The following is a 25259-nucleotide window of genomic DNA, read 5'->3' as shown; positions in this document are numbered from 1 at the left end:
AGTTTAGGATTTTCTTTCCCAAGTATATTTCTCTTGCACTCGGACCCTCACGATTCACTTGACTATTCCTCGAAGCCTTGACCTCTTGCCTTCAAGCATCCTTCATTTAGCTCTCATCCCTGGATTTATTCAAGCTCGCGACTTGTTTCAATGTCATCCTTCGCGTATGCCTCAAAGTGTGTTTCTCTCGGCTTGTCCTTGCTGTCTTATCCACGGTCCCTCGGATGCTCTATCCTTCACCGAACCCGAAGCCATCAAGCTAAGTTATATGTGTATCCTATAAATCTACACAAATTAAATACACATATCAAATACAAGGATAAATCTAACTTAAACTCTTTACCCAAATATCAAAACTCATGGGCACACCGGATCCTCAAGATTGCTTCCAACACTCTAGATCCATCAACCTGCTAACATCTGGTCCTCTAAATCCGTATAGACTTCTCGCCTGGTGTACTTGATCTATTAAGTGTTCTACCTAGTATATGGTCCAGTTGACTTACTTAGACTTTTCCTTGCCTAGTATTTAGTCATCTTGACCTACTAGGACTTTTTCATTTACCTAATATCCATTAGGATTTTTGTTTTACCTGATATCCAATCAACTTGACCTACTAGGACTTTCTGATTGAGTTACCTGCACACTTAGTCAACCTGATTAGATCACAATATAACTTAACTTTGAACTCATTGTCAATATTAAAATTTAGGTTTGATAAACAAATGTACTAGATACTAATAATCTTTTTTTTTATTATGACAAATTCAAAGTTAATCAAAGATCTAAAAAATATATTTAAAATCAGACATAAGGAACACATTTAAAAAGAGATATAAGAATTAAGTCATTTTTAAAAAAAATACTTTCTTTCCCTCAATTTGATCTCTCCTCTTTAACTTAACCACTTCCCTTAAATTAATATTTTAAAGTTTTTAAAAAATACTTAAATTTTAACATTATAACCACTTCCCTGAAATTAATATTTTAAAGTTTTTAAAAATACTTAAATTTTAAGTTTATACTTTCCCTGTGTGACATATATTAAAAAATTGAGTTTAAAATCAGAGCAATGCATATTTTTAAAAAAATATTTTCAAAAGTTAATTACATAAGTATGTGAAAATAATTTGAAAGGAGCATTTAAAAAGATTTAAAAAACTTTTTCAAACATCGAAAATGCTTTAGAATTTGTAAAGTAAATAGAATATTTCAATAAGGTTTTACCGGTTAAATATTTTTTTTTAAAAGCTAAGTTTTTTTTAAATAGTCATTCAGAAATATTTAAAGTTAGAAAATGAATTTTTCAAAAAAAAGTTATTAAATATTTTAATTTGGAAAATAACTTTAAAATTATTTTTTTAAAATATTTTGAAATTTGAAAATAACTTTTCAAAGTAATTAAAAAATAATTGAAATAAGATTTTTCAAGTTTAAAATGATATTTTCAAGAAGATATTTTAAGAGAAGAATTTTCAAGTAAGGAGGAATAAGATCGAGTAACAAAAATTTTAAAATTATTTTATAAATCTAATAGAATTTTTGAAGAAAGAAAAAAATATTTTTAATGTTATAGAGAGTTTTTGATAATAATATTTTTAAGCACTAGAAAATCTCTGAAGAAATAATTTTAAGTTATAAGATAACTTTTTGAAGAATTCTAGCCTTCAGAAGACTTATTCCAACCTTTAAAAAAAATTGCACTTAAAAAAACCCATATGAAAAATTTAAGAAATGCTTAAAAAACATCTTGCAATAATTGAAACTTAGCAATTAAAACCTTAAGTAGGTTGACAGATCTTAGAGTCTAAACATACATCTCATTCTTATTTAAGCCTTGCTAAGAAGGGATTAAAGGATTTTGGCTTGATAATGAAAGTAAATAATTGAGTAAATAAGTCCATGAATTTAAATTCTAGATTTTATTTATCAAAACTTTGATTAATTTGATCTAACTTAAAATTAAATTTTTAATTAAGTTAAAATTAATTAAATTAGAGTTTCTTTAATTCAGTTTAATTAAGTTTGTAAACTATTGATTTTTATTTACTAATCAGTGTCAAATTATTTAAGTTAAGTTAGATTAATTAATTAAGTTTTAGTTAATTTAAGTAAGTCAGTTTAATTAAGTAAAATTATTTAATTAAGATTTAATTAAATGAATTAAAGTAAATCAATTAAAGCAATGACTACTTCTAGATAAAGTATTTTAAAACAATTATACACTTAACTTTCTTATTGAAAAATCATAGTTTAACTAATCTAGGATGTGGCGACGTGGCTTTGGTTAGTTTCACTTAGCTAAGTAGACCAAGTAGAGTATGTCTTATCCTACCTGACTACCTAGACCAAACTTCTCTAATGTACGATCATCTCGCCCCACCCTGATACTAGGTTGGGCAAGTATCAATCACGTCTAAATCTTTATCTAATCATTCTAAATTAGACATCAAATAAACTAAACATGCAAAGTAAAATAATAAATCAATCAAGCATATAAGTTTATCTAATAACAAAAATAGTTTTTCTATTACCTCCCTTTAGATCATAATCTCGATAAGGTTTATCTAGGTAATGTATTTGACCCTTGAAAATCTAATATTGGTTTAGTCCAACTTGATTAATCAAATTTGATTTATGGACACATGCTTGGACTTGATTTATAGCCGTTCAATTTACTAAAGATAAATATGATTTGAGATGAGTTTTAGCTTGGTATCTGAGTCCAGATCGATTGTATAAGACTCTTTATTTTTCAAGTAGCATATTAAGATTTTTGGAGTCCAAAGTGAACTATTCCAATACTTTTTTAAGTTCTTTGATTTGAACTTTCAAAGTAGAATTTTCTTACTCAAGTTATTGTACTTGAGTTGAAGTTCCACTTTGAACTTGTTCAGTCGACGAACTTGGGCCAGTCGACTCCTTAAGGGCTATTATCTCATTTTGGAATGACTTGACTTGGACATTGAATTTTTCTAATTTATGAGGTAAATATGATATTATATTGTATAATTTTTCAACTAACGTAGGACTTATAGTGGGGTTTGAACCTTCTGAACCGGATGCAGATTTGTGGCTTGACTCGGACTCGACTTTGGACTAGGTCTCGGACTCGAACTTGGGTTCAGATTTGGTCTCGGTTACTTGAGTTTGTGTTGGTAGTTCCAATAAGCTTACTTGAGCATGTTCTTCCTCGTTCGACTCTTCCGATGATTCGGACCACATTACTTTCAAAGCCTTCTTTCTTCTTTGTTTTTGTTTCCTTTATGTTTGGACATTTCAGCTTGTAGTATCCCTTCTGATTACACTCGTAGCATGTTACTTCTGACTTGGGATTCATGGTTCAACTCAAACTCAATTGCTTGCTCTTTGATCGGATCAACTTCTTTTTTTTTTTTGAGAATTTTTTGAACTAGGTTGACTATTTCGAACTCGATCACTTCGTCATCTTTTGAATTCGATTCATCTTCAGATTCGGGTTCGGTTCGATACTTGTGCTTCAACTCCTTTGTCTTGATTTTATTTGTAATCAAAGCGAAATCTTTCTAGGCCGGAGTAGTATTAGATTGTTCATGTAATTCAAATTATGAAAAAAGTTTGTCTAATTTAACCTTTGAAAGATCCCTTGAAACTTTGTAAGGATCTGCCATAGATACCCGCAAAGGTTTTCTCATAAATGCTTGCAAAACGTACTTGATTATGTCATGGTTTTGGACATGTTATCCAATCGCATGTAGTCTATTGATAATATCTTGAATTTTGGCGTGAAGTTGACTCGTCGATTCTCTGTCCTGCATTTTGATATTGTACAATTTATTTAAATATAAATCACGCTTACTTACCTTCGTGTCGAAGGTCCCTTTGTGTAGCTCGATCAACTTCTCCCATAGATCTTTGGTGCTTTTGAAGAGTTCAACTTGATTCAACTCTTCTTTGGTCAGGCTGCATTGAAGAGTGTGAGTTGCCTTAGCATCGGTCTCAATTTGTGTCTTAGTGGCGTTGTCCCATTTGTCACAGGTGAGTGATACTCCTTCAATGGTGGGAAGTGTGAATCCTGTTTAGATTATGATCCACATCTCCACTTGGATCAAGTGGTATTCCACTGTACCCTTCTTGATGGGCCATCAAAATAAATCTTGCACACATGAAAAATTAACAAGAGAAATGTGCCAAGACTTTGTATTGGATTAGTAATACAAGAGTAAAGAAATAAGAACAACAAAAATAAGCTCTAGTGGTATTGTACTAATTTCAAACAATTAAAATAAACTGAAAGATTTGTTAGAAGAGGTAATTGTACAAATTCTTCTGACTTATGACAAAAAAATTGAAAATGAAAAACCGAAAAGGCATAAGAATAAATTTTGCTCGAACTATGGTTGCACATTCAAAGCACCCCTACTCTGATACTAATTGTAGGATTGAATAGAGTGTTAGGGAGGAGGGTGAATAGCACTGTTGCTTTTTAACGATTTTCAAAAAGTCTACAGCGGAAATGAAATAAACATGAGCACAATGTTAACACCGTTTCTTTTTTTATTTGGTTCACAGCTCGTGCTATTAGTCCAAGGCTGGCGATCGTTAATCACTTTTATTGGGGAATCCATTAAGTATTTGATAAATAAAAGAATTCAAATATGTAGCACAATTAAAGACAACAATAAAAATACCGACAACAAAAGGAATCAAAGCTTGATTGTCATTGTTGGAGCAGCACTTCGGCAGAGTTTTGGAGCAGCACAAAGATCTTTTAAGCATAGAAAAGTGTTGTTTTGAGCTGCTAGTTGAACACTATTTTTATAGGACATCCGAGGTGCCTCAAATGACCTAGGGTGCATCAAGTGAGTCTCATCCGATTCGGTGCAATCGTGCGTTACCATCTTGAGATAAACTTCCTGGTCAGGTGCTTGGAATTGTTGGTGCGGTTAGCATTATCAATTTAACCAAGGTTTTGATGAATGACAAATCAGGTTAAGTTAGTCTGTTGTTGTCTAACACTCTGATCGAGTGTGCAGGAGAAGTCCAGACAGGTCGACGGGCTGATCGGATGTCTGGCACGAAGCCCAGCTAGGTCGACGGGCTGACCGGATAGCTGGCGAGAAGTCCAAGTGGGTCGACGGGCTGACCGGACGCTTGGCGAGAAGTCCAGCTAGGTCGATGGGCTGACCGGATAGCTGGCGAGAAGTCCAGACGGGTCGAAGGGCTGACCGGACGTCTGGCAGGTGAGTAAAGGTAAGTCACTGGAAGGGAGTGACTGTGAGGACGCGTTCCCGGGAAGGGAACATTAGGCGTCGATCCGGGTTAGATTCATTTCGGATATCTAAGTCGAGATCGTGACTAGATTCCGGTCTCGGAAAGACGGAATCTAAGTCATACTTTTTCATGTCAAACTCATGAACTGTGCTAACACTTTGTTTTGCAAGAAATTTATTATACTTGCCTCGGACTAACCTTGTCTTGCAGGAGAAGGACCTGTTATGGAGAAAGGTGGTCTGGGCGCCTGGAGGGGATCCGGGCGCCCGGGAGGCAAGTTTTATCTCGATTGCGCGTCGCCACGTGGAGCTCACTGGTTAGACCTGCCACGTCTCACCAGGGCGCCTGGAAGGGATCCGGGGCGCCCTGAGCTTCATATAAAAGAAGGGGCAAGGGTAGAGCTTCGATATGAACTTAGAATCCAAGATCTGCTGCTCTGTGCTCTTGCGACGCCACGAAAAGCTCTCCGACTCAGTGCTGGTTTTGTTTTAATTCTATTGTCGGTATTTTCTTTATCTGTCAATTCTTGTACTTAACTCTGTAATATTCGAATTGATAGTGATTGCCCAACGAAAGTACTCACGGAGTACGGGCCTTCGAGTAGGAGTCGTCACAGGCTCCGAACGAAGTAAAAACACCGTGTTCATTTGTCTAAGTTTTTATTCCGCTGCGCTTAACTCTTATTAACGTTGTTTTTCGAATCGATATTCACCCCCCCCTCTATCGACGTTTCACGATCCAACATGAATGACTTAAGGTGTCTGGATTCCAAGCTCCTCAAAATAGCCTAGGGCGCCAGGCTCCAGGCGCCTCCAAACAACCCAAGGTGCCTAGGTTCTAGATGCCTCCAAACAACCTGGGGTGCCTTGGATTCTTCTCCAAGCGTTTGGATCTTCATCTAGATAGTTTGCTTTGGCTACCTGCATCACAGAGTTAGCACACAAGCATAATATAAAAGATGACATAATTGTGACAGTGTCGGGACTATCTGATACTGACTTTCGAATTTCGAGTGAAACTCTAGGTTAGATCGACGCCTACTGTTACCTTCAATGGAACACATCCTCACCTACTTCTCTCATAAGAGTTTACCTAACTTGCCAAATATTTGGTCCTCCAAATCTATTTGGGCTTCCTGCTCGACATCTGATCTTCCGACCCCCAAGACTTTCTCTCAATGTTTGGTCCTCCAGATCCATCGACCTGGTAGACGTCCAATCCTTCAAATCTGCTAGACTTCTCGCTTGGTGTACTCGAGTTGCCAAGTCTTCTGCCTAGTATCCAGTCAGCTGACCTACTAGGATTTTCTCTTGTTTAGTATCTAGTCAATTTGATCTACTAGGATTTTTGCCTTTGCTTAATATTCACTAGGATTTTTACCTTGCCTAGTATCCCGACTAGACTTCTCGCTTGGTGTACTCGAGTTGCCAAGTCTTCTACCTAGTATCCAGTCTAGCTGACCTACTAGGATTTTCCCTTGTTTAGTATCTAGTCAGCTTGATCTACTAAGACTTTCTGATTAAGATACCTACACACTTAGTCAACCTGATTTAATCATAATATAATTTAACTTTAAACCCTTTATCAATATCACAATCCATCTAGAGCACTCTCAAACAACATCTTTTTCCTTGGAGTTGGACCTTCAAGTCGACTTTTCTGCTAGTAGAATCAATTAACTAAACTTTAGATATATGCATATTTGTCTCAGCACCAAACGATAAAGCAAACATTTTTCAAATGTTTGAAAAAAAGGAATGCAAAAGATGCAACATCCAAAATGCATAAAATATCCAAGACAACCTGTTTGGATATCCAACTAACACCAATCATCTCAACTCTGATCCACTCGAATCACTGATTGTTCCTACGGCCTATAGACGACCACAGGCACGGACATGCCATGAAATAGAGCCTAATCAATCTGCAAATTCACTGAGAAACAAAATTAACAAATAGCCACAGAAAATAATTGTTATTAGATGTTCAGTTAAGTCGATTAGAGGAACACAGTCGCTCTCCGTTTCCTCACCAAAATGGATGTTAACATAATTAGACTCAAAAATACACCAACGTTCCAATCCAATGGGAAAAGATAATATCCTTTAAGTTTTCCTGCCACTGTTCGGCTTTGGCTTAGATGCAGTAATATTTCTGCCTTCACAAGGAGTACAAGGAAATACTTCCGCATAGCTTACCAGTAACAAATTCAGGAAATCCAACTAGATAAGCTCAAAACAGTGGCAAAAGCTTCTGATGTCAATGAGAATGGATGTGATCCTTGAGCTTACCAATTTGTAAAGAGGGTAAGGGATCTAGCAGACACAGGATATAGGGGTAACAGAGACTATTGAAGTATATCAATAACCTTGACGACTTGAAGCTATGCAAATTCTCCTGTAGCTTTGTGACTTCCCTAGATGTCAATGGTCTCTGTCAGATCTTGAACAGCCAAACTCTCTGATATCGCAGCTAATGATTTGATGTTGCACTTGATAAGAGACTCAACAAAAAAGCAAGTATCATCCCTGGTGTTCCCTTCAGGCACATCGACAATAAATGACTCTATCACCAATGTCCATGGTCTCCCATCAATAATCTCAGGGTGTGCAGTTAATACAGATGAGTAGTTCTGAAGAAACAATTAAAGATTCATGAGCACAGATGCAGTTAGGTTATAGCAAACCTGAGGAACATTAAGCTCAAAATAAGTTCATCTTAAAGATTTAATAGGTAGCGTTTAAAATGACTAACATATTATCATCCGGTAGATAAAAGAAAGCAAACTTCTCAGCATTTCCATAAAAAAAAAATAAATAAAGTTGATATTAACACGAAACCAAAAATCCATGATGCCTTATTTGTAGTCAATCTGTGCCTTAGCATTAGCCTAATGTTGCCAGCAGCCACACTAGTGTCACTAAATTTGCATAAAAAATGGTATCTTCAAAACAGCAATTCTCAACAAATTAATAGCAAGTATCCATCACTTGTTCATTTGGAAGGTCGGTAGAAAAAATTAACAATGAACAACACTTATGAGGAATAATGTGAAGACACTTGATACTCGTGACTAAAAAAAGTTTATATTGTTGAATACTGATTTAGATGTGTTTCCTTATGTCCTTGTTTCCTATGATAAAGCAAGGGAAAGAAAAAGATTAGAGAAAAAAATCATAGAAGAAATACATAAAAAATAAATTAAAAAACTTTTTAAAGTCAGATTTGAGCTCCAAGTGAATTCTTTGGCAAAATCTAAATGTAAGCAATACATACTTAAAATAGAAAAAGTGATCTTCATCTTTTTCTTCCCATAAACTTTTCTGTCAAAAGAAATAGATTTTCTGATGCACTATTTTCTTTTCTTCGTAGAAAGCATGCCTATATGTTAAAATTATAATGTATTCTATTATGATCAAAAGTCCAGCGTCATATACCATTTTCGGACATGCATTTTTTTAACCTTGAAAGGAAAAAAAAAAAACACAGTGCTAATAGAATTAGACATATCTAAATTTTACACTAACAAGAAGTTTTCAGGAAGACTACTAGTCTCAACATCTATGCAACTTTGAATACTGCAATAACAAGTAACCAGGCGGAAAGAAAAAAAGTAGATGAAGGCTAGAGGGGCAAAATGACCTGTAGCTTATGGTCCCCTCCAACAATCTTGATGCTCAGGATACGTTCGTTGTCATCAAGCTGTTCAAGCCTTTCAGTGCTGGTAGTAGCAGGGAGCCCCGACTTGATGTTAACTTCTCTCAAGCATCCCACTGCAAAATCCCCTTGCATCATGCATCTGCTCACAAAGGGCTTGTACCGCTGCGGCTGATCAAATCGCCTCACCAAAGACCAAACCTAACAAAACGACTCCACAATAACAAAATCACACACGCTGATCTAGTAGTTCAAGTAGAAAATTTCAAAATAGTAGCATCTATTATCCATCTACGGTTAACGAAAGGAGGGTTAACCGTTCAATCTTTAGAAAACTAAGAACAAATTTTTGACTTCAACCCAAAGAAGATGCAAAACAGTTTCTTGATAGCTGAAAAGTATGTTCTCAAAATCTTGTTTTTAGAGAGTAAAAGGGAATAAAAACAGTCCCGTTTCCTAGTACGGCTGGCCATTAATCCAAAAGTACTATATTCAAACACTAAACCGAAAAGAAATAAAAAACAGGGTACCTAACAACCCAGTAATTTCTGAAAAAGGAAAAAAAAGAATAAAAGCGAGAAAGAGATGGTACGAGATGGACGGGGGCTTTGATGTGCTTGAGCACCGACGAGCTGCACTGGTTTCCCTTGGGATCGTAGCGGTGGAATCTACGGATGTACTCCGCCTCCATATCCCTGGATCCAACCCCCGGCGGGTTCATCTCGTCGGCGAGACGCCAATACTTCCTTACGCTGCTTTCGCTTCTTCCGACCATGTTTGCCCTTGCGATATTCCTCGAGGCGAAGGAAAATCAAGGTACCTCAAGCCTCAAACTCCTACGACCTCCCGCTAGATCGTTCCCAAATTGATCGGCGTTCGTTGTGTGGCCTCGTTCCACTCTCCGCCTCGCTTTGCGATTGGATGTTATTCTATTTGTTCGTTTGCTTTGACCTTTCTCTTAACCAATCCCTTTCTCTCCCTCCGCCTATCCCAAGGACATAAATGCCCCTGGACTTTAAATTATTTATGTAATTGCCAACAGAGCCACTTTGTAGTGGAACCCACAAGAACTAGCAAATAGTAAGCTCATCTGATGCTGCCGGCGTCTTGGCGAGCCAATAAACTCGTCGTGTCGGTGGTGGCATAAAAGTAAATAATTCCTAACACCGTGTCTACATGTTCATGACGGACAGCCATTCTTTTACGCATTTGTCGTTACATATACCACGCTGCAAACGCGGGCCCCCGAAATGGAAACCAACTGCAGTACAGGTAAACGAAACGAGTGGACTCATTCCTATTTTCTTAATGCTCATGTGTTAGTTGGATTTCGTCCCTTCGACGAATGGAAGAGCCATCCGGCTGCGTGAGCCGTTGCATTTGTTCCTCGCTGGCACTGACGGCGGATTAAAATCCTACGTGTCCCTGGGTTACGGGACCGTCACTGGACCGGACAAGTTTGACGTAGAACGGAGCGTCCTTTTCGTGGTTAAATACATGAATCGTTTAATTATCTCGAGTTAGTTGTGACAAGGAGAGAAATGTATTTAATCGTATATCTATTGGAACCTGGGGGTTCAGGCATATCCCCTCCCCCTCTCTGTCTCTCTCTGAATTTTTTATATTTTGATTATTTCAGAAATTAAAGAATAGTGTCGAGGGAATCGACTCATCTGTGATGTATAAGATAATATATGTGCGATACGTCGTGTTTTTGACGGGAATTTTAGAAGACGGGAGTTGTCGGAATGACGTATATGAAATATTAAATGTATTTATATGATTCGTGAACTGTTCTATGTGTTGACCAAGTTGTTAGTAGTCTTCCAGTCAATGCTATTTGCAGTCAGTGATCGAGTTCTCCGGTGTCTGGTATCCCGATACTCGGGACCGGTTCCGCGGATATATAAACAGTCGAATAATAACAAAACAATGACATAAGTACAAGATGAGTACGATGACGTACCCTGGCCCCGGGGGGGGGGGGCGTCCTCGGATGGGTCGGTGAGTGGATCACGATGTCGATCGAGTCGTTGTGGCCCTAACGAGCAGATGAGTATGAGCTAGCTGAGGAGCCGAATCTGAGAGCGACGACATGGAATCCAGTGCAACAGGGATCCAAAAGGACAGCGTGTAGACCGGATATGATAACGGCTCGCAGGTCGACACACGGCACACAGGCCGGATATGATAGCGGCTCGCAGGCCAGAGGATACAAGTAACTCACAAGCATGATAACAATATGAATAGCGAAACACAACACGACTCGATGGCCGGAACCCCATCTCGACTCGAAGGTCAGAGCAAACAAGCAGTACGCAGGCGGTGACTGCACAATGGGTGATGATGTCCACGGGAGACGGCGGCTGTGGCCGCGAGAGGAGGCGACGGTGGTTGCCGGAGGCAACACCCGCTGGAGGCGGTGGCTGTAGCCGCGGGAGGAGGCAACGGCGGTGACACTCGCTTGAGGTGGTGGATGCCGGCAGCGATGTTCGCAGGAGGCGGTGGCGGTGCATGCTAGGGGTGGCGGCGTGCACTGGTGGCAGCGGTGGTGGTTGCAGGAAGTTGCATCGACAATTGCCAGAGGCGACGACGAGGCTCCTCGGCAGCATCAACGCCGAAGGGAGGGGAGGAGACGAGGTAGAGGAGAAGAGCGGCCGGAGGTTTCTACCGGTGAGCAGGGAGGGATAGAGGAGTAATGGCCGGTCTGTCCGGTGATCAGGCGGCAACGCCGCGAGGAGGAGAAGGAGAGGAGAGGTAGTCGTTGCCGACGTCGCGAGGAGGAGAGGGAGAGGAGAGGTCGTCGTCGCCGACGTCGCGAGGAGGAGAGGGAGAAGAGAGGTGGCGGCGGCGAGGAGCATGAGAGGATGAGGAAGAAGATCTTTCCCATCTTGTTGGTGGCGGTGGAGAAACACAAACCAAGCCCCCTCTTTCTCTCGAATCGACCTCCTCCTTTTGACGCAAGAACAGGGCCCCCTCTCAAGCCCTAAGCCATCAAATGACAAAAATAGCCCCCTCTATCTCCATAATCTCCCCTATACCCTCATGCTACATCCGCATCACAAGCCTCCCCTTCAAGTCTAGTCGAAGAAGGCGCAAGTCCGACTGACTAGACCAAGCCCAAAATAAAATCGCTACCGAACACGAAATCAGATCATTGGGCTCGTCTTATCACGTCGAACGAGTAGCTGTGGAGATGCCAAGCAAGTGACTCAAGTAGTATCGAGCGAGCGATGAGAAGCAGTGCGGTCCAGGCAACGGAGATAATGTTGATAAGGTAGAAAGACTGGCGATCGAGCCGAGCGCGCGATCGAGAAGATGCCAATTAGGCAACCGAAAAAATGCGAACCGAGTAATCGAGAGAGCGTCGCGCGAGAGATGGTAACGATGCCGAGCGAACTACGAGAAATAATACCAAGTCGGCAACCGGACCGACGCCGAGCGAGCGACGAGTAAAATGATAGTAGACCGAGTGACACGCGGGACCATGAGTAGACTGAGAGGACGAGCGATGGCGAGCATGCGACCGCGAGGATGCCGACCGGACGATCGGAAGGATGTCGATCGGGTGGATAGACGCCGAGCGGACGATGCCGAGCGCGCAACCACAAAGATGTCGATCGGGCAATCGGAAGGATGTCGAGTGAAACAAGCACGTGGCTAAGTGGACGATTGGGCAAAGGATAAGGCGATTACCAAAGCGTCGAGTGAGCGACGAAAAATAATGGCGAGCAGCTGCCAGACAAGCTCTCAGCCGAACACCAAGTGAATGCATAGGCGAATACCAAGCGAGCGATGAAGCAGCGCTGGGCAGGAGTGGAGCCCGAAAATCGAGCGGGAGCATAGCCCATGAAATCGAGTGCGCAGAGACACAAGTCGTGAGCCGAACGGGCGCATCGCATGTGAACTGAACTGGAGTGTAGCCCGTGAGTCGAAGGTGCATGGAAGCAAAAGTCGTGAGCCGAACGGGCGCAGAGCCTATGAAATGTCCTGGTATGAAACCAATAGAGATACTTTTGTCCGTGACCATCGGCGATAACTCGACCTCGAACGGAGGAAATAAGTTCCTCTGATATGCTCCGTGACCAATGAAGATCTCTCGACCCCGAACGGGGGAGATATGAGATCCAATGAGCTGGTCCGAGACCAGTGAAGATCACTCGATCCCGAACGAGGGAGATAAGGAAATATGATATACTAGTCAGAGACCAATGAAGACCGCTCGACCCCGAACGGGGGAGATAAAATATTTGATATGCTGGTCCGCGACCAGTGAAGACCGCTCAACCCCGAATAGGGGAGATAGGAGATCCGATGTTGACGATCGCTCGACCCCGAACGGGGGAGATAGAAGATCTGATAAAACTGGTCTGTGACTAGTAAAGACCGCTCGACCCCGAATGGGGGAGATAGGAGATCCGCTGGTGACAATCGCTTGACCCCGAACGGGGGAGATAGAAGATCCGATGTGACTATCGCTCGACCCCGAACGGGGGAGATAGAAGATTCGATGGTGACGATCGCTCGACCCCGAATGGGGGGATAGAAGATCCGCGAGTGATGATCGCTCGACCCTGAACGAGGGAGATAGAAGATCCGATGTGACTATCGCTCGACCCCAAACGGGGGAGATAGAAGATCCGATGGTGACGATCGCTCGACCCCGAACTGGGGAGATAGAAGATCTGATAAAATTGGTCCATGACTAGTGAAGACCGCTCGACCCCCGAATGGGGGGAGATAGGAGATCCGCTAGTGACGATCGCTCGACCCCGAATGAGGGAGATAGAAGATCCGATATGACTATCGCTCGACCTCGAACGGGGGAGATAGAAGATCCAATGGTGACAATCGCTTGACCCCGAACGGGGGAGATAGAAGATCCGATGTGACTATCGCTCGACCCCAAATGGGGGAGATAGAAGATCCGATGGTGACAATCGCTCGACCCCGAACGGGGGAGATAGAAGATCCGATGTGACGATCGCTCGACCCCGAACGAGGGAGATGAAATATCCACTAAGCTGGTCCGCGACCAATGACGACCACTCGACCCCGAACGGGAGAGATAGATGCTCTGATAAGTTGATCCGAGACCAGTGAAGACCACTCGACCCTGAGTGGGGGAGATAGATGCTATGATAAACTAGTCGGTGAAGACACGGGTTTAAGGTCGTTGCTCGACCGCCGGTGGAGACTTGAGTTTAACGTCGCCACTCGACGGTCTTCAAGGCAGGGTTTAAGGTCGCGTCTCGACCGTCGGTGGAGACTTGGGTTTAACGTCGTTGCTCGACGGTCTTCACATGAGTTTCTAGTCGCCGCTCGACTCTGGGGTTTATAGTCGCCGCTCGACTCTGGGGTTTATAGTCACCGCTCGACTTCTAAACCCTATGGCTCTAATATAACTCAAACCCGGTTGATTGGCATGGGAGTCTTCGCAATTGAGCCTGTGGCTCTGATATAATATAATTCCGACCGATCGACGCGGGAGTCTTCACCGATACAATCCTGGTCGATCGGCTTGGGAGTCTTCGTAGATATAATCCCGACCGATCGGCGCGGGAGTCTTCACAGATATAATCTCGGCCGATTGGCTCGGGAGTCTTCGCAGATATAATCCCGGTCGATCGGCACGAGAGTCTTCACATATATAATCCCGGCCGATCGGCTCGGGAGTCTTCGCAGATATAATCCCGGTCGATCGACGTGGGAGTCTTCGTAATTGAGCATGTGGCTCTGATATAATATAATCCCGGCCGATCGGCGCGGGAGTCTTCACAGATATAATCCCGGCCGATCGGCTCGGGAGTCTTCGCAGATATAATCCCAGCCAATTGACGTGGCAGTCTTCACAGATATATCCTGGCCGATCAGCTCGGGAGTCTTCGCAGATATAATCCCGGCCGATCGGTGCGGGAGTCTTTGCAATTGAGCCTGTGGCTCTGATATAATATAAACCCGGCCGATCGGCACGGGGCCTTCGACAATGAGCCTGTGACTCTAATATGATATAAACTTGACCAATCGACACGGGATCTTATGGTGGAAACCCTGGCCGATTGGCACGGGAGTCCTCGATCGGGAAACTATGATAGACTCTGACCGAAAGAGAACGTAATGGAAAAACTGACCTGCCGGCCAGCAGAGGATCTGACTCAATTTCTCGACTCCCGAATACCCGTGGAGTGAGGAGAATATGTTATACTCGTCGAAACCCATCAAGGTCATAAATATGGTAGCATTTTCTAGCGTCGCTCATCTTCACGTTCCAGATCAGGTGTGTTCCCACAGACGACAGCAAATATGTTCCTGTCGGGAATCTGAGAAGACGGGGCTGCCGGAATGACGTGTCCAGAATGCTGACTGCATCCCCATGACTCGGATGGTGAACTGTCCTCTGTGTTGACCAAGTCGTCAGAGGTCCTCCAGTCAATGCTACCTACAACCAGCGACCGGGTTTCCCTGGTCTCTGGTATCCCAATACTCGGGGTGGGTCCCGCGGATATATAGCAGTCAAATAATAACAAAACAATGACATAAGTACAAGATGAGTACGGTGACGTACCCTGGCCCCGAGGGACGCCCTCGGATGGGTCGGTGAGTAGATCGCGATGCCGATCGAGTCGTTGTGGCCCTGACGAGTAGATGAGTGTGAGTCAGCTGAGGAGCTAGATCTGAGAGCGACGACATGGAATCCAGTGCAACAGGGATCCAAAAGGACGACGTGTAGGCCGGATATGATAATGGCTCGCAAGCCGGCACACGACACGCAGGCCGGATATGATAGCGGCTCGCAGGCCGGAGGATACAAGTAACTCACAAGCATGATAACAATATGAATAGCGAAACACAACACGACTCGATGGTCGGAACCCCATCTCGACTCGAAGGTCGGAGCAAACAAGCAGTACGCGGGCGGCGACTGCACGGAGGGTGACAGCGTCCACAGGAGACGGCGGTTGTGGTCGTGGGAGGAGGCGACGACGGTTGCCAGAGGCGACACTCGCTGGAGGCGGTGGTTGTAGCCGCGGGAGGAGGCAGCGGCGGCGACACTCGCTTGAGGCAGTGGCTACCGGCAGCGATGTTCGCAGGAGGCGGTGGTGGTGCTCACTAGGGGTGGCGGCGTACACTGGTGGCAGCGGTGGTGGCCGTAGGAAGTTGCATCAACAATTGCCAGAGGCGACGACGAGGCTCCTCGGCAGCATCAGCGCCGAAGGGAGGGGAGGAGACGAGGTAGAGGAGAAGAGCGGTCGGAGGTTTCTACCGGTGAGCAGGGAGGGATAGAGGAGTAATGGCCGGTCTGTCCGGTGATCCGACAGCAACGTCGAGAGGAGGAGAAGGAGAGGTAGTCGTCGCCGACGTCGCGAGGAGGAGAGGTAGAAGAGAGGTGGTGGTGGCCGGCGCTGGCACCGGCGAGGAGCATGAGAGGATGAGGAAGAAGACCTTTCCCATCTTGTTGATGGCGGTGGAGAAACACGAACCAAGCCCCCTCTTTCTCTCGAATCGGCCTCCTCCTTTTGACGCATGAACAGGGCCCCCTCCCAAACCCTAAGCCATCAAATGACAAAAATGGCCCCCTGTATCTCCATAATCTCCCCTATACCCTCATGCTACATCTGCATCATGGTGTGTAGTCAATCCGTATCAGATCAGTCGGATGTGTCTACGCAGTTCATTCTTGAGCCTGTCGACGATACTCTCCGACTGCCTAAGTGTTCGAGTCCGAGTGGATGTGTTTCCGACTGTCCAAATGCTCGAATTTGAGTGGGTTGCAGATATTGAACGATCACCCTAGCATGAGCACAATACTATAACATCTCAAACATTGTGTTTACCAACACCGTTCCTATCTGCTGCTGATCTGACCTCCCACGTATGCAACCTCCTGTTGGTCCGACCTCCTGATTTGTCCAGTTTTTACTCAGGCACCTGAATATTGAGCATATAGGAATTATAATAAAATTATACCAAACAATTAGACCCTACCTCATGGTGGAATTTCAAAGAGGAGAGAATGTTGGATGAAGGAAGTTATCTTTTGCTGTCGAAAGAGTGATCATAGATATGAAATCGGGAAGCCCTTCATAAATCCACAAACTAAATTCTGCAGTCTCAGATGTTCTTCTTGCACGATGAAAATGAATCTCACCTTCTTAACATCCTCTTACCACTCTTGGATGCTCTCTTTATAATGAGAATTATCCTAGAGGTAAATGGGACATTTTATCCCAAAGAAAGTAGCTAGGCAACGTGGGCATGCTCACGTTCCCATTTTCTACATCTCCCACCCGTCCAAGGCAAATCACTAAGACTAAATAAGTCACATAGAGAATATAAGAGTTTAATCACAAAAGCATATCAAAACATTCAATTCATACTTAGAGAAAATGGTTCGTGTGATACCAGCACACTGAGCGATAGCTGCTAAGAAGATTGTTATACCTCACATAACTGCTCTCTAAGAGATCAATACTAATAAAGCTGTTACACTTTACTTAGCCGCTCTTCCAAATGAATCAGAGAGACTCTCATAATGGCACATAACCTTTCTCTTGGTGCTACATATCCATTATCCAGAAAACATCCAATCTCCCAGTGGGACATAATCATTATCTTGGAAATATCCATGTCTTGTTATTTACCTAGATTAAATAGTCTTCATTTACATCAATATGAACATCTCTAATACCTTATAATTGTTGGTGCGGTTAGCACTAACAGTCTAACTCAGGTTTTGATGAATGATAAATTATGTTAAGTTAGGTTTGTCGTTGTCTAACACTCTGATCGAGTGTGCAGGCGAAGTCCAGACAGATCGACGGGCTGACCGGATGTCTGGCACAAAGCCCAACTAGGTCCACGGGCCGACCGGATAGCTGGCACGAAGTCCAAATGGGTCAAAGGGCTGACCGGACATTTGGCACGAAGTCCAGCTAGGTCGACGGGCTGACCGAATAGCTGGCACGAAGTCCAGACGGGTCGAAGGGCTGACCGGACGTCTGGCAGGTAAGTAAAGGTAAGTCACTGAAGGGGAGTGACTGTGAGGATGCATTCCCAGGAAGGGAACTTAGGCGTCGATCCAACTTAGATCCATTTCGAAAATCTAAGTTGAAATCGTGACTTGATTTCGGTCTCGGAAAGATGGAATCTAAGTCATACTCTTTATGTTAAAATTATAAACTGTGCTAATACTTTGTTTTGCAGGATATAAATTGCCTCGGACTAACCTTGTCTTGTAGGAGAAGGAGTCTCTAGAGAAAGGTGGTCCGAGCGCCCGGACCTCCGGGCCCCCGGAGGCAAGTTTTATCCCCTGACGTGACGTCGACTCGTCGACCTAGTTGGGCTTTGTGCCAGACATTCGGTCAACCCGTCGACCTGTCTGGACTTCGCCTGCACACTCGATCAGAGTATTAGACAATGATAAACCTAACTTAACCTAATTTGTCATTCATCAAAACCTGAGTTAGACCGTTAGTACTAACCGCACCAACAATCTCCCCCCTTTTGATAGAATGACAACCTGGTTAAGTTAGTGAAAAAATATGCAAGTAAAAACAAGCATTTATAGGGTTTTTAAGTTAGATTTTAAATTTGATATTTTTGTTGCACTAACTTAACCACCTATCCCTCCCCCTTTGGCATTCATCAAACATGAACATAGAAAAAAAATGCAAATAAAAGAATACAGCCAATGTAAAAATTGCACGAAATAAGGTCAAGTTGACTTGGGGGAGTTTAACTTTTTTTTTTAAAAAAAAAATTTAAAACCGAGTGAAATTTATTTTTCAAACCTAAGTTTGTAACGTTCAATTTTCAAGACTAAGTTGTTAAATCAAATTTTCAAAATTAAGTTCTTATACATAAAAGACTTGATTTTATAAAGTTAGTTTTCAAAGATAGGTGTATAAAAAAAACAAAACTAAGTCAGATTTAAAGGCTAAGTTTTGAAACACAATAGCTGAAAAATAGCTAATTTGGTAAAATAGCCGAGTTTTGAAAAATAGCTAATTTATAAAGATAACTTTGGAAAGTATAATTTTTCAAACTTAAGAGTTAATTTTTAAATAGCAATTTACAAAATTAACTTAATTTTTCAAAATCTAGTTTGTAGACTGGAATTTTCAAAAACAGGAAAAATTTAATTTTGAGAAATTTAATTTCTAAAATAATTTTTCAAAGAAACTTAGAGAGGAATTTTCAAAATCATAGCTTGCAAACTTAAAACATTTTAAAATATTTAAAACAGAGTAGAGTTAAATTAGATTTTCAAAAGCAAGTAAACTATGATTTTCAAAACCAAGAAAAAGAATTCAATTTGCAAAATTAAGTTTGTAAAATCTAGTTTACATAACTTAGTTTGTAAAATTTAATTTTCAATTTTCAATTTTGAAAGAAACTAAGCATTTAAAATTTAAAAACAACTTAGTTTTTAAAAGTAACAGACTTAGAATAAGAGAACGTTTTTCAAATACTGATTTTAAAATCAATAATTAAGTCCTCCCCCTGAATTCGAAAATTATTTAAAATAACATTTTTGAAAATATTTTCTAAAAATAAGATTTTTGAAGTAATTTTTTTTAAATAAATTGAGGTAGAATTTTCTAAAGAGATTTTAAAGACAAATTTGAAAAACACTTAAGGAGATAATTTTTTTTTTAAAAATAAACCTCCTGAATTTGATACTTCTTTAATTTATTACTCTCCCTTAATTTATTAATCTTCCTTATTTTATTACTCCCCCTTAATATAATGCTAAGGTTTGTGTGTGTAAAATTTCAAAGCCTAATGCATTTTTCTAATTTAGTAACACTTATATTATTTACATAATTATCTCTATACCCTTAGTATAATTATTTATTTGAGTTTTATTAATAATTAATTTTAGATTTAGGTGTTTAAGCTTTAGTTTAAGGTTAAATAAGATAAGATTTTATTAATTCAATAACAATTAATCGTTATCGCTAATTGGTTAAGTTTTACTTGATTCAATAATTTAATACTTATTTAAAATAATTTAACCTTTGTATTAATTAATTGAATTGATTAATGAAAGTATTAGTTATAATTTAACTTTTTTATTTCCTTCCTTTTAAGTAGGATTAATATAAGGCTAATTAAGTACATTAAAGTATTAAAGTACAGTTAATGTATAAAATTTTTACTTTAATTATTTACTTATTAATTATTTAATCAAATTTTAATTATTTGTTAAAATTTTAATTAGTTTAATTTATTTTAGGTGGAGTTTCAGATTTAAGTTTGAAATAATTTTGTTTTAAAATAAATTTTTAAAAGTTTTTAAAATAATTTTTAAAAGAATTTTTACAATGATTTTTAAAGTTTTTAAAAGAATTTTTAAAAGTTTTTTTTAAAAAAGAATTTTTAAGATGATTTTTAAAAGTTTTTAAAAGAATTTTTTAAAATGATTTTTAAAAGTGTTTTTTTAAATAATTTTTAAAAGAATTTTTAAACTGACTTTTCAAAGTTTTTTAAAAATAATTTAGGGTTTAAAAGAGTTTTTAAAATGATTTTAAAAAGTTTTTAAAAGATTTTTTAAAATGATTTTTAAAAGTTTTTAAAAGAATTTTTAAAAGAATTTTTAAAATGGCTTTTTAAAAATAATTTTTAAAAGTTTTTAAAATAATTTTTAAAAGAATTTTTAAAATGATTTTTAAGTTAAAAACTTTTTAAGAGATTTTCTAAAATAATTTTAAAAACTTTTAAAAATCATTTTGAAAAGAATGCTTGTTTTTACTTGCATATTTTTTCACTAATTTAACCAGGTTGTCATTCCATAAAAAAGATGGAGATTGTTGGTGCGGTTAGCACTAACGATCTAACTCAGGTTTTGATGAATGATAAATTAGGTTAAGTTAGGTTTGTCGTTGTCTAACACTCTGATCGAGCATGAAGACGAAGTCCAAACAGGTCGACGGGCTGACCGGATGTCTGGCACGAAGCCCAGCTAGGTCGACGGGCCGACCGGATAGCTGACACGAAGTCCAAATGGGTCGAAGGGCTGACCGGACATTTGGCACGAAGTCTAGCTAGGTTGACGGGCTGACCGAATAGCTGGCACGAAGGCCAGACGCGTTGAAGGACTGATCGGACGTCTGACAGGTAAGTAAAGGTAAGTCACTGGAGGGGAGTGACTGTAAGGGCGCGTTCCCAGGAAGGGAACTTAGGCGTCGATCCAACTTATATCCATTTCGGAAATCTAAGTTGAGATCGTGACTAGATTCCGGTCTCGGAAAGACGGAATCTAAGTTATACTCTTTATGTTAAAATTATAAACTGTGATAATACTTTGTTTTGCAGGATATACATTGCCTCAGACTAACCTTGTCTTGCAGGAGAAGGAGTCTCTGGAGAAAGGTGGTTCGGGCGCCCGAAGGTAAGTTTTATCCCCTGACGCGACGTCAACACGTGGAGCTCGCTGGTTGGGCTTGCTACGTCATGGTTGAGGCGCCCTAAAGGTTCTAGGCGCCCCGAGCATCATATAAAAGAAGGGTCAGGGGTGGAGCTTCAAAAACAACTCAGAACTGACAATCTGCTTCCTTGTGCTCCTGCGACGCTATGATCTCCGACAAGCTTTCCTTTTCTGTTCTAATTCTTTTTATTGTCGGTAATTTTTTTATTAGCAATCTTGTACTTAATTTGTAATCTATATTCGAATTGCTAGTGAATTGCCCAACGAAAGCACTCGACAAGTGCGAGCCTTGGAGTAGGAGTTGACACAAGCTCCGAACCAAGTAAAAAGAACCTGTGTTAGCCTTGTTTCCTTTTGCTTATATTTTCCGCTGCGCTAAACTCTTTTCGACGTTTTTTTGTTATCGATATTCACCCTCCCTCTATCGATTCTTCATGGTCCAACAATAATAACTATTATGTCAAGAAGATGTTTCATATTCAATATTCATAATTCTTTCTATACATAATAGAAATGGATCGATCAGTGAATAACATTAAAAGATGCAAATCTATTTAATCTTCCATTTTAGCTAGAATCTAATCATTCTAATCAGTCACTTTTCTAGTTATGCTCTATAGACCGAATCATACATAGCTATAGGATACATGCTAAAGTAGCAGAAACTGATTAAAACTTCAAGTAAACAACTAAATAGTCATTAAGGGTAAAACTGAGATTAACTTATAATATCAAAGATCTCACATAGTAGAAAAATAGAGATCCCTTCTTCTACTACTTTTATTGTCGCTATAATACATGTGGTATAAATCATATGTTATGATGTTTTTTCTCTTTACTAAAAAAAATACATATATATTTTTCTAAAATTTAATATTATATAGATTTTGATGTAGACATACTTAATGTCTAATCCTAAATTTAACTCAAGAATTTAAATTTGGCTTCCAATAGGTACAGTAAATGGTGGGATCATTTACTTCAATCATTATTAACACATAAATGATCTTATTTTGACACAATTATCAAGGCGACCTTAACTTATGGGTATATCTCTATTCACAGCTACATAAGTTATCCCATATGTAACGGTCTTACCTTTATTTATTTATATTTAACAAATAAAGATGATTGTCCATATGAGTGGATCAATCTCAATCTGCAACATGCTTACCAAGACTTATTTACACTTATCTAAATGTAACAAAGATATTTACATTTATACTGAATTTATCATGACATTTCATATATTTAATTGCCTTTACCAAATGTTACATTTTATGAAGTCCTAAAGACTTCACATATTCTTAAAATGACTTTTTAGTCAATGACTTACTAAAAGAATCTGCAAGCATAGCACGTGTAGGGGCATACTTAAGAATTATTTTTTTTTTGTCAATAATATTTCTTACAAAATTATATTTAATTTCTATATACTTGTCTTTCTTGTAATATTTGAGATCCTTAGAAAAAAACTATAACAGCTTGATTATCATAGTAGATAGTTACTAGACTCCCACTGTTCTCAACAATGTTCAAATGCTTCAGAACCCTTTTAACTAGACTGCTTCTTACACAGTTGCTGAACATACCACATATTCAACTTCCATAGTTGACAAAGGTACACAAACCTATTTCTTGCTATTCCATGAGATGACACCATCATTCAGTAAGAATGTCTAGCCTGATGTGAATTTTCTATCGTCTAGGTTCCCAACCCAATTTGCATCTGAATAGCCTTTCAGACTCATATATGATCTTTAAAAACAAAGACAATAATCTGTTATCTCCTTCAGATATCTAAATATTATTTTTACTACCTTCCAATGTCTTGGTCTTGAATTTGACCAGAAGTGACTGACTAAGCCAACAACATAGTTGATATCGAGGCATGTACATAACATAGTGTACATCAAACTACCAATAGCACTGGTATATGATTTTTTATTTAACTTAACTATTTCCTTAGGGGTTTTGGGACTCACACTCTTGCTCAAAATAGTACCTTTCATAATAGATGTATGTCCTACGTTGTAATTAGACATGCTGAAATGATGTAACATCTTATTTATATGACTCTTGTGATAAATCCAAAAGTCTTTTTGAATGATCTCTAATGATCTTCACCCTTAAGATGTATTTAGCTTCTCACATATCCGTTATATTAAATTGTGATGGCAGTCACTTCTTGACTTCATTCACATGTCCTATGTCATTTCTAGCTATCAGAATATCATCAACATACAATGATAAAATGATATACTTTTCTTTTTCTCTTTTCAAGAAAAGGCAATAATCCTCATTGATCATCTCAAAACCATTAGATAAAATGATTTTGTTAAATCTTATGTTTCATTATCTTGACGCTTGCTTTAGCCCATATATAAACTTTTTAAGGGGGGTGTATTCAATGTTAGACTTTTAATTATTTTGAATGACTTTTGTGGATTTTAAAAGTCTAGGTGTATTCAATCTAGATTTTTAAAAACCCTATAGAAATCTAATGATATTCAAATTAGATTTTTGTAGAGTTTTAAAAAGTCATGTGGTATTCAAACTTAACTTTTTAAAACTCTATGAAAATCTTTTGGTATCCAAAGTTTTAATAGATTTTCATCGATTCTTTTAGAATTTATTGGATACAAGTTTTAACCAATAAGAGCTCTCCAAAATGCATGGTACAACTTTAAAAATAAAATAAAAAGTCTTCTCCTCACTCTACTTCACCTTTGAGATTTCTATAGACTTCAAGTGCACATGATGATATCCAATATTCTCCTAGGGAAGCATTGTAGAAAAGAAACCAACAAACTAATGAACAAGGAAGCAACAACAACTACAATGGCGGTGGTAATAGTACATGGCACACTATTGTGCAAACAACATCAAAGGTTAAAAGCTTCGGCATGCGCCATAAAAAAATGGACACAAGATTCCAATGCTAGTATCTAATGGTAGTCCAACGGACCAAACTCTGAACAATTTATTAATTAATCGTCAATTCTTGAGGATGGATATTCGCAGGCAACGAAGAAGCATGGCTACAGAGTACTTCCAATAATGTCTCCATGGAACTTGAGAGACAGGTGTAAGTTGTTGCTTACTGTCAGTGTAGTTACGTAGAAGAACACTTTGACTCTATTTAGAAATGAATGCACACATGCTTTCGATGAACAAAAACTATGGCAAGTTCTTCAATGGTCTCTAGGATAACTACGTTGGCGAGTTCTCATTCGATTGCGATGTTTTCTCGCCAACTCTTGAGTCGAACTCAATGATTTTTCTAAAGCACACTCTTACATCGTGGAGGTTGTAGACCTAAAGTGCAGCAATCCAATGAGCACTCGATTAAAGAAACTTGGCTTCTCCAAGCTCTCTGAATCAATATCCTAGCTCTTAGAATCAATATCCTATTGTCGCAATCCTTGTGACATCACTAGAACAATCATCCACCTACTTGAGCCTGGCTTCAAATTAGATTTTATGCTTCAACATCACAATCCAGATCCAAGTGCTTTTTTTCATGGCTAACTACCTTATTTTCGGTTGATCACCAATCTGAGGGCTACAATGCATATCTTTGATGCAAAATAATGTTCTTTGTTATATATTTTGTTTACTAGCTTATATTTATTAGTTTTTAGTTTTTGTGTAATTTTAAAATCACATATATTTATATTTTATATAGTTTAAGTTTTATAGGTAAATATTTTTTAATTGATGGTGGATATCTGAATATGCGTCAAATTTTGGCTCTATTTGGTGGTGTGCGATATCATCTCTAAGAATTCACTTGCCAAGGTCGTCACCTAGAAAATGAAAAGGAGTTGTTCAATCTTCATCAGGCCTCCTTGAGGAACGTCATTGAGAGGACATTTGGAATATTTAAATAGTGATTTAAAATATTCAAAATATTTA

General features: G+C 39.5%; 1 protein-coding gene across 1 annotated transcript; it reads right to left on the bottom strand.

The window, feature by feature from the left end:
- Nucleotides 1-7202: 7202 nt before the first annotated feature.
- Nucleotides 7203-9868, bottom strand: LOC122005061 (abscisic acid receptor PYL3-like). The gene is made up of 3 exons (XM_042559967.1): nucleotides 9504-9868; nucleotides 8897-9112; nucleotides 7203-7886 (listed from the first exon to the last, which is right to left on the bottom strand). Exons 1-3 carry the CDS (start codon nucleotides 9684-9686, stop codon nucleotides 7671-7673), a joined length of 615 nt encoding a protein of 204 aa, XP_042415901.1. The 5' UTR covers nucleotides 9687-9868; the 3' UTR covers nucleotides 7203-7670.
- Nucleotides 9869-25259: the final 15391 nt, after the last annotated feature.

The sequence above is a fragment of the Zingiber officinale genome, chromosome 7B, assembly GCF_018446385.1.
Source record: "Zingiber officinale cultivar Zhangliang chromosome 7B, Zo_v1.1, whole genome shotgun sequence".
In the NCBI taxonomy this organism is placed as follows: Eukaryota; Viridiplantae; Streptophyta; class Magnoliopsida; order Zingiberales; family Zingiberaceae; genus Zingiber; species Zingiber officinale.
Note: the sequence above shows the minus strand (reverse complement) of the source record. Positions and strands in the feature narration are given on the sequence as shown.

Excerpts from the sequence above, each read along its gene's own strand:
- LOC122005061 (XM_042559967.1), bottom strand. The coding sequence starts at position 9,686 with ATGGTCGGAAGAAGCGAAAGCAGCGTAAGGAAGTATTGGCGTCTCGCC. Across the intron at positions 9,113-9,503 it reads TCAAAGCCCCCGTCCATCTC|GTTTGGTCTTTGGTGAGGCG; the intron begins GTACCATCTCTT and ends TCGTTTTGTTAG. Across the intron at positions 7,887-8,896 it reads GAGGGGACCATAAGCTACAG|AACTACTCATCTGTATTAAC; the intron begins GTCATTTTGCCC and ends TTGTTTCTTCAG.